At 45.0% G+C, this 10,272-nt stretch overlaps 1 protein-coding gene and 1 pseudogene across 1 annotated transcript; one reads left to right on the forward strand and one right to left on the reverse strand.

Annotated features, from left to right (window-relative positions):
* Window positions 1–6,645: 6,645 nt before the first annotated feature.
* On the reverse strand, window positions 6,646–7,738 carry LOC147460339 (uncharacterized; annotated as a pseudogene).
* A 178-nt stretch (window positions 7,739–7,916) lies between these two features.
* Window positions 7,917–8,842, forward strand: LOC147460340 (uncharacterized). Its single transcript, XM_086511414.1, has 3 exons — window positions 7,917–8,034; window positions 8,343–8,368; window positions 8,469–8,842. The coding sequence occupies exons 1-3, from the start codon at window positions 7,930–7,932 to the stop codon at window positions 8,602–8,604; spliced, it is 267 nt and encodes an 88-aa protein (XP_086367540.1). The 5' UTR covers window positions 7,917–7,929; the 3' UTR covers window positions 8,605–8,842.
* Window positions 8,843–10,272: the final 1,430 nt, after the last annotated feature.

Here is a 10,272-nt window from a genome sequence, read left to right on the forward strand (position 1 = left end):
GGGGTGCTTGAGGGGTTCTTGCTGAGAAGGTGGCTATTGAGCGGGGAGCTCCTGCTGCCTCTTCTACCAATGAGTGCTAACTTGGGTTTGCTTATATACAAACTTAGCAAAATTTCCCTATCTACTTTTGTTGGGAAGTCACTTAAAAATAATAAGTGAAAAATGTCAAAAATAGGGAAAATACGCTAAATGCACTGGAAAAATCCCCTAACTGATTCTAATGGATTTTGATGGGAATACTGATGATCATGCTGTGTGCAACCAGAGGATATGCATCTATGCTAAGTGACTGGGCATGCACGGTCTACGAATAGACTCACAAAAGTGCCAGATCACTTCTAATCTAGACTGACTGGACTGACAGAACCCTGATCATGTTGTAGCTTGTCCACGGACACATAGGGTTAGATGTGTCACATGACATCCCCTCCTTTTCAAAGTGAGGTACTGGTACCGAACTGTATGGCGTCGAGTGAGATCGCCAATAGCATCCGGAATCCTGGAAGGGACTCTTCGCCGGCCCACTTTGATGTGTGGGTCGTGCGGTATTTGAACTTCATAAAGGTCTGCAACGCTTGCTTCTTTGGGCCGCGCCAAAAGCGACACAAAGTCTTCTGTGGCTCCTTCGATACTCCAACTTCGTCGAGAGTAATGCTTCTTTCTTCTTCAAGAATCTCCATGGCTGAAAATTTCTGAAACCATTTCCAACACAAAACCATGAACATACCCATTCCATGTAAAGTGAATGGAAAAAATCTTATCTTCCTCAAAGACTGTGCATGCAATGTAGATGAAGAAATAGACGGAATGCCAAACCGTTCACCACACACACGCAAACAATGAGATCGAATCTTTCTCTTTTGATCTAAAGCAATCAATTGTGGCAATTCACAACGGAAATGCCCATGCTTGGTGCTCATACTTTCATGTGCTTGTTCTATGAATGTGTCATGCCAAGGAAGAGACATGGAATGTGACTTCCTTACATACATACTTTTCAGCTTTTCATGAAAAATCCGCATACATTCGTGCTCATCCATGAGAGAAACGTGCTCAACATACAACATACAATATGTCATGCCTAGGAAAAGGGATCACATAAAGATGCTGACTAAAATACAGGAAACGATTACGAATGAAACACTCGAACAATGCGTGCGTATCAATCATGCGAACACATAATACTTCCTGTGAGGGTTCTCTGGACCTAGGCTCGAGAGCCAAGATCGATCCTTCGTGATTGATCGAATCTGCAAACGAGGTTAGCTTCGCTAGAAAAAGCATTAACTAACATATCATCCTTGTGAACAATCACATCTTCTTCATGCAACTCATCATGCTTGTGAAAAATCACATCTTGATTATGCAAATCATCATGCTCATCATTATCATCCAAATCATCATGCTGCTCACAATCCTGCAAATCCTGTGGGTCATGCTTTGGAGAAAAAGAGACTGAGAGAGTCTCCTTCTCCTGAATCCTTTCAATCTTGTCCTGCATATTAGCAATGAGAGATGGAGAATGAACAATGTCCTCTCGATGAATGACAATGGGAGAATCACTTTTGGCATTGAGAGTGAAAGCGTTAGCCTCAAAATCAATGAGAGGGTTATTATCATGATACCATCGAATGCCCAAAATCATATCACATCCTGAGAGAGGAGAAACAACAAATCTTCTAGTGAAGACAGCTTGTTGAATTCCAAACAACACATCAAGGCACTCCTTCGTGATGAGAGCGCCCATACCGGGAAGAAAGTTAGAGACCTCCATAGGAGATCTCGGACTAACTTCGAGGCGAGCTCTCTCAACAAGAGAGGGACTGATCACATCATGCATACTACCTGGGTGAAACAATATGACAAAACGCTGTCCCGACGTACGACCAAAACATTTAATGAGAGAAACATCAATGGGAGGGTCATGAGAAACTTGGGGCACACTCGTGTTATCATTAATTGCATTGACAAAGGAAGTGGGTTCTGTGGTTTCTTTAGATTCATTCGATTCAAGCTTAAGATATGTTCTTTTTATGTGACCCTTAATGTGACAATGAAAACAACGACCTTCCTTAGAATAAGTGCTTTGCTCTTCTGATGTGATGTATCCTCCTACAATTCCTTATGCTACCTTTTCTTCTGGAGTAAGCTTAGGTTTAGCAATTGTGTTAGCTTTACCCTTAGATTCATTGGAAGAATTCTTTTCTGAGAGACTGTTGGAAGATTGGTTAAAAGAGTTACCATTCTTACCAGTCTTACCATTCTTACCGTTCTGAGAAGTTTGCGAGGTACTTTTGGAAGTCTTGTTCTCCTTAGGCTTTCCCTTGTTGTGCTTCATCTCCTGTGCGAGAGCAATCGCTACCGCCTTGTTGAGATCGCTTGGATCGAGTACCTCGACATCGTACTTGATATACTCGTCCAATCCAAAAAGGAATGCCTCTTTGCGTTCATCATCCGACTTGCGTAATTGGGTACGTAGCTGCAAAACATGATTAGAGAAAGACATAACCAGCATACCATTTTGCTTGAGAGCGCGCCAATCGTCCTTCAATCGTGCGAGGTATTGAGGTGGCATAAACCGTGCCTTGAGCTTGTCTTGGAAATTAGCCCAATTGAAGGAAAGGGGCGTGAATTCGTCGGCTTCCTCTAGGTGCGCGGTTAATTGTGCCTCTTGCCATGCGTGGTACCAATTGATGGCATCACCGGCAAGGTACATAGCTGCCGTAAAAACTTTGCTATTTCTTGTCTTCTTAGTTGTCGCAAAATAAGCATTAAATTGATGCAACCAAGAATGAATAACCGTAGCATCCATCTTATCATCATACTTGCCGAAAGTCAACTTCTATGTGACTGGATGATTGGAATCCGCATCGAGGCTTGCATCACTTGAGGAACTCCCACGATCTTTGGGTGGTTCGGTCTTCGAGACTAGCACTTGTCGAAGCAATTCTTGAGTGCGAAGCTCTCTTTGAGTTGCATGCTCGGCCTCCCTTTCTGCTTTTCGTTCATTTCTTTCATCGCGTTCGTGTTCGAAAGCAAGGCGATTGGTTTCTTGTTGTGCCAACGCAACTCGATTCGCTTCTTGTTGTTGTATTGCATTTCTTTCATTTCGTTCTTGTTGTGCCAGCATCATGTCCATCATTGACTTGACCATCATCTCCATAGGAGTTAGTACAACTCGTGGCCTAGATGGCGAAGGGGGAGGGTCGAAAAAATCTCCTGGTGGGGAAAAATCTTCGCCGCCTCTCTCATGCTCATCACCTGTATGCGAAGTATCCATTCCGCTTCGGGTGACGACCATGCACTATGATCTTTGGTTCTTAAGTTCACGAGGAACTTGGGTTCTTGAGGGTCTTGGGTTCTTGGGTTCTTGAGGATCTTGAGGTTCTTGAGGTTTTCTTTCGCTTGCAAACGGTGTTTGAGAAGGATCTTCTCTTCACCCGAGTTCTCCCCTTGGCGGCCTTGCGCTCACACGAAGGTTGCTTTTTCCCACCTCACGTCGATTGGCCGGCCGCTAAGTGCACGGTCCGCTTTCAATGAGTGAAAAGACACACAAGGGGAGGCTGGACAAGCCCTTCTTTCTTGGGATTCCTGTCACTCTTCAAAAAACACGATTAGGAATCGACACGCCCAAGCGAACTTGGGTTCGTGCGACCTCAACAAGCAAAAAAAATTCTGTGGTTCTTGTGGTTCTTTTCTTGAGTGATACAGAACACTGCCAAAGCTCTGATACCAATGTAAGGTGCAGCGGAATGAATGTTTGCGCTTTGCTCAAGATGAGTGCTCCGAACTGTGCTCAAGGTTTCTTTTGTTCTTATTGAAGGTAGAGCCTTCCGTTCTTAATGAGAGAATGCTATGATCACAAACAAAGTGAATGGACACTGCACGTGCAAGTGTATGAGACTGAGAGATAGAGAGAGAAGAGAGATACGACACCAGAGACGTAAAACCCTCCTCCGAAGGCCCCACTCTCGTCGGCGAGAGTGGTCTACTATTGATTGCACAAAGGTGTACAATGATGATGCATGGACTGATGCAACTCGTGACTATGTCGGTGACGACGATGATGACTTAGGGGCTGAAATCGGTGATCTTCTATCTGCTGAAAATTTGCCAAACTTGGGGCTGTTTTGGGGCGACTGAAAACGCAGGTCTGGCTGCATTTTTAGGGCTGAAAAACGCTGCTGTTTTGATGTTGAAAAACGCTGATGGCGCTGCTGTGATTTAAGGCTGAAAACGCTGAGTATCTGCAGGGATGTGGCTGCGTTTTTGCTGCTGCACTTCAGGACTGAAAACGCTGATTGTCTGATGCGACAGAGGGCTGAAAACGCTGTTTTCCTGCAGCCTTGATGGCGATCTTGAAACGCTGGGGGCTGGTTGCTGTGGCGGTTCAACCAAGGCTGAAAAACGCCAAGAGAGGGGAGGTGTCTGGCGATGAAGAAAACGCTAGGCTTATGGGGGTGCTTGAGGGGTTCTTGCTGAGAAGGTGGCTGTTGAGCGGGGAGCTCCTGCTGCCTCTTCTGCCATTGAGTGCTAACTTGGGTTTGTTTATATACAAACTTAGCAAAATTGCCCTACCTACTTTTGTTGGGAAGTCACTTAAAAATCAGAAGTGAAAAATGTCAAAAATAGGGAAAATAGGCTAAATGCATTGGAAAAATCCCCTAACTGATTCTAATGGATTCTGATGGGAATACTGATGAACATGCTGTGTGCAACCAGAGGATATGCATCTATGCTAAGTGACTGGGCATGCACGGTCTACGAATAGACTCACAAAAGTGCCAGATCACTTCTAATCTAGACTGGTTGGACTGACAGAACCCTGATCATGTTGTAGCTTGTCCACGGACACATAGGGTTAGATGTGTCACGTGACAGTAAAACCAAGGTCATGGTATTTAATACCACCCCACAATGGATTAGGAGGTCAGCGGTTTTTAGTGGACCAACATTTTCTTTGAGGAGAGCAGCAGAGACTAGATTGACCAGAGCCCATTCGGCATTGGGAAAACTGGAGAGGATGTGTTCACAGGTTCAGTTTCAAGAGCCTCGGACGAAGCTCTGGCTCTTTGACACTTCGGTGGCTTCTGTATTGCTCTATGGAGCTGAGATATGGGGGCCTTCATTGGATCATCACGGGAGAACAAGTCGTACTGATGGATGGGGGGGCATGGAGAAGCCTCTGGTCTCTATGATCTCGCGGCTCATTAGAGCCAAGGCTTCAGTACCACGTGCCATTATCCAAGCAGAGCTAGCTGCCTCCCCACCAGGCTAGTTGAGGCTCTCACCAGGTTTGTTTCCTTCCTACACCGCTTGTGGGAACTTCCCAGAGACAGATACGCCCACCTTGCACTTGAGTCCTCTTGACAGTTAGGCTGGCAGGGAGACACAGCATGTTGGCATGGGGAGATGACGTCATGGTTCCAAGCACATGCATTCAGTATGACTGATTGCCCCCCTTCCAGTACTCAGTGGATGCACCCTCTCTGACTCTTACACAGTCTGAGGCCACCAGGCTCATCCGCTAGGACCTGATTCAGCTAGACACCAGGAGGACATGGGTACAGCCAGCACAGGAGCTGTGCATGAAGATGGCTTTCTACAGAGAGCATCTTCTCCAGCTTACGGAGGACGGTTTTGTGACGAGGCCCAGATACATGGACACCCACTTGCCTCATGGGATACGGTGTGCCATTGGCCAGATACGCACATCCTCACACCAACTGCGGAGCGAGACTGGGAGATATAGCGGAGTGCCAGCAGAGGCCAGGACATGCACCGTGTGTGACATGCAGCCTGAGACAGAGTACTACACATGCCACTGCCCCGTCTACTACGAGATACGAGGCCGCTTCCACTGCTTGTTCAGAGAGGGCTTTGGACCCACTCTCCAGAGTGATGAGGTACGAGGATCAGCGATGCCTGGGTTTGTTCCTTCTCGAGTTGCGCAGACACAGAGAGAGCCTGATGAGAGGAGAGGCTAGCCAGTCTCAGAGACACATCACATGCTTCTTTAGAGCAGATACTGGACACCCAGAGGAGCTACTACCACAACAGATCTTGTCGCCTCACACCAGAGGCACATTGATCGATCGAGCGACTGAGCTGGGGAGATCCAGACGCCCACGATTGCGGAGGACTATGCAGCATTGACGGAGGCTACATCAGGGGATTCGGATCACTTTGGCCCAACATGCACTACGCCCGGTCAGACTACTGTCCATGGAGGAGATTGATGAGATCTGCTAGCGACCGATGCTGGATTTCTTGTGACGTGATTTAGCTATCCCAGCTAGCTGCTTAGTTCACACCTACTAGTTTAGGATCCCATAGTACTTTTATTTATCATTTTGTCATTTCATTTTGTTACTCTGACTTTGTATCAGATTCACCACATTGTAACGCTTTGGTCTCATAGGTCATTTTGGCCTTTTGAAGACGTTAATATAACATTTCATTTCTCTCTCTCTCTCTCTCTCTCTCTCTCTCTCTGACAATAAGCTCATTTTCACATGTCTTTAGTCCTAAATCTAAGTTCTCTTTAAAGCGCATTTGGTGCACCACATTGCTACTGAAGGCAACTTCAGCTGCAGAAAGTTTGAGAGCATCTTGCCTCACTCCAGGTTGTTTCCTTGTTTGACAGTGATTCAGCAAGTGATAAAGGGGGTGGAGAGTGGAGGGGGTGAGAAAACATTCCCTACACGGATAGATGTAGGAGACATGAGCTGATCAAGGCTGCCCTTTAGGTTTGCAATTGCGAGCTGATTTCGGAAATTTGCGTTGGCTTTGACTTTCGCTTTCTTGAGGGGGGAAGAATGAGGGCTTCTGATGTGGCAGTAGCTATGGCTTTGGCTATCTTTATATCCGTGATTATCTGCAACAAGCAGACCACGTGTGACAGGACAGTAGCCATGGCTATGATTCTGATCGCTGTTGAGCTCAAACTTGGTTGAAAGATCCTCGAAAGCCATGCCCTGATGGCTATAGCTATTGTAGTTGGTATAATGTTCCAAGTCTGTTTCAAGGGGACCTCTGTTCAAGTGCTCTATGCTATGTCTAAGAGCACTACTCATTGCATTTTGATGACCTTCTATTGGGAAGCTAGGCATGCTTCTAGGGCTGAGATTGTCAAAAAACCCGTTAGCACCATAGCTATTTTTTGTGAACAATGGTGGTTGCTTGAGGGAGCCCTCAAAATAGCATGTCATGGCGTTTGTTGATGATGCCAAGGCACGGTCATGGAAAACTGATCATTGTTGAGTGTATCAGGAGGAACGTGAAGAAGCTGGGATGATGAATGCCCAAAGAAACAAACATGGCGCTTACAAGTCTTTCCATCTTTGCAAAGCTGGGTGTGGTAGTGAGCCGGGTTAGCCAGTACTCAAAAACCCCATGTGAGAGTTCACAGGAAACACTTTTCCTGCATGTTCCCCTACGAAAGTCAGGGCATGCTGTTCCTGAGTAGTTAAAACAGCGAGGGTCCCTATGCCTGGCTTTCTCGCCAGGATGGGCAAATGGGCACTCAGTCCAATCACGGCTTCTTCCGTGCATGCAATTGCGCACTTTGAACTGATACATGCAAAATTCATCACAGGAGGTCAAATCCATGCTGTGTTTCATGTTATTGGAAGGCAAAACCCTCCAAAAAATGGTTGTCTTCTAGAGGAGATTCACAGCCTCTCTCGCCCATGTGCTCTGGAAATTTACTCAGATGGTTGCTGCCCTTTGTTGGCATATTTGCAGCTCATGGAGATCCAAAGTGTTAGATTGTGATGATGGATGCAATAAACCTCCATAGGTTCACTCTGGTCAGCTTCGAAGGCCCCTTTCTCCTACAGGTGTTGAGGTTTTGATGCTGTTGCTTTGCAATGAAGTGGGAATCTGGAGGGGCTGCACTTTACCCTCAAATTCAGCCTCCTGCTTGAGATGGGGAGAGAACATGGCATGCTCATGACCCACCAGGTTGAAGACAGAGTGAAGGGAGGAGAGGTCCGAGTCAAGAGCAGGCTTCTGAACCTGAAAGCCTTTCATGTGAGCTTTTAAGCTTGTTTCCCTCTTTTGTTTTTGAAGAGATTCAAGTAGGAGCGCTCTCTCTCTCTCTCTCTCTCTCTCTCTCTCTCTCTCTCTCTCTATATATATATATATATATATATATATATATATATATATATATATATATATATATATATATATATATATATATATTTCTTACATAGTTTGGAGCCCAAGCTTGACTCTGGACTCTATGGAAGAAGACTTTTCTGGACTATTTTTGTGTTGTAAGCACGCAAATCTCTAACCTTTTAATATCGCCCCTGCCTTTTAATATAACCCCATAGGTGTGCTCTTCTCGTCATGGTTCAAGGTATCAGAACTAGGCTTCTGGCCACATTTCCAGACGTTGAGGACAAGCTACGGATGATGCAAGACTTGCTGGGGGTGATGTGATGCTGGGGTCTTTGCAGCAAGGATGGACCCATCCAGAGAGAGTTTGTTGCGGAATGTCATGGTGGATGCTTGCTGAATGTCATGGTGGACGATGCCCTGACTATGGCATATGGGCCAGGCTCGTCACAATGGTGGGTAGCCTCTGTTCTGTGAATTCTCCTGCCCATAGCAACGACTTGCACAATGTGACTTGTCCAGAAGGTGTATGCTATGTGTGTGAGTGTGTTCGCTCACGAAGAGGCTTCTTTATGATGGAGTACACGTACACATATGGGAAAAGGGAGGCTTAATCAGGTGGATTAAGTACATGTATGACTGGTTTGGATTGACATAGATAAAGTTTAGTTCATGTATGTTCAGTTTGCAATTGATCTGAAAGGATTTGAATGCAGTTCGGGCCTCAAATCACTTGATTAAGCTCTCTTTAATCACAAATTCTGTATTTTTCTGCTTAAAGAGAGCGTGGTCAATTTATAACTCACATTACGGATCTTCAAACCATATGTCGTTTGTTTTGAATGTGTGAAATATTGAAGGGATGATGTATGCATATGTGGGCATGGTTGTAAGTGCTGAAAAACATGGTTGCACGGTGTGCATAACGCTGTCACGCTCACCGATTAGGAAGAAAACAGGGTTTTCCCTCTTCTAGATCCCATTTTCGTCAGCTTGCTATGCCCAAACAGTAGAAATAGTGTATGAAGTAAGTAGATAGGGTTATAGCCTAGCTCGAGTAGACCTTTCTAGAGTGTCTACTTGCATAGGTTGGACCTCCGACGACGGAGTTATGGAATGTGTACGGAGCCCTAGAAAATCTGGAAGTTTTTGCTTTTTTGGAGACGACGGCGGAGATTGAGCTATATACGCCAAACAGAGAGTTCAAAAACTCATATGTTTGATGAAGAAGCTAGACTAGGTTGAGTAAACCGTTTTGGACTACCCACATGCTTCACTACGTACATAAAAGAGTATGTATTTTCAATTTTATGTTCAATTTAGTGTTGCCAATCACATAGCGACGATTGGGGTGCTAGGCGTGAAAACGATTGACACCTTATTTGACCTCTAGAATAGACGGGAGTTGTTAGGGTTTTAAGGGTTTTAAACCTACTTCCATCCAATGTCTACGCGAACTACCCCTAATGGTGCTACTCTCACACACACTATTGGGAAGCAACCCTACACCTTGCATACCACGAAGGTGGCCACCTCTCATCACGTGTGAATGCCACATTGCATACCACCTTTTAGGTTTTGTGGCTCATTCCTATCACTTCTCCTACTCCTATATCAAGAGCCCATTGTACACATTACACTCTCTCTCTTGAATCAATGGAAGCTATCCTATTTCTCTACATTGTGTGCTAATCTTGATTAGCAAGTGGATTAGTATTTGTGCACTTAATTAGTTATTGTAATTATGCTTAATTAATTATGAACGCTACATTGGTGTATCAACCATAGCCTTTCAAGTGGTATCAGAGCAACATTGTAGGGAATATTTAACTTTATTAGATTCATTTAATTAATAATCATTCTATTTTCTTTGAAAATATTTTCCTTTTCCCTTTTAGGTGTCTCACTGGTCTCATGCTAAGTGGCGTAGAGAAGTCAGCAGGTCTAAGCCAAGTGTTAAGTGTGTTGAATTTTGCGTCTTTAGGCATGTGAGTCTTGAATTTGAAGGCTTCAAGAGAAAACTTGCGCCATCACATTTCTCTTCTCTCTCTTTCCATACTTGCCGTCTGTTTTCGAATACTACATATACATCCAAGCTCATCCCCTGTCTTGCTTGTCCCCTTGCGCTAACCTTGTTTTTATCGC

This window comes from Adiantum capillus-veneris, chromosome 4 (assembly GCF_014529385.1).
Source record: "Adiantum capillus-veneris isolate H3 chromosome 4, ASM1452938v2, whole genome shotgun sequence".
NCBI lineage: Eukaryota > Viridiplantae > Streptophyta > Polypodiopsida > Polypodiales > Pteridaceae > Adiantum > Adiantum capillus-veneris.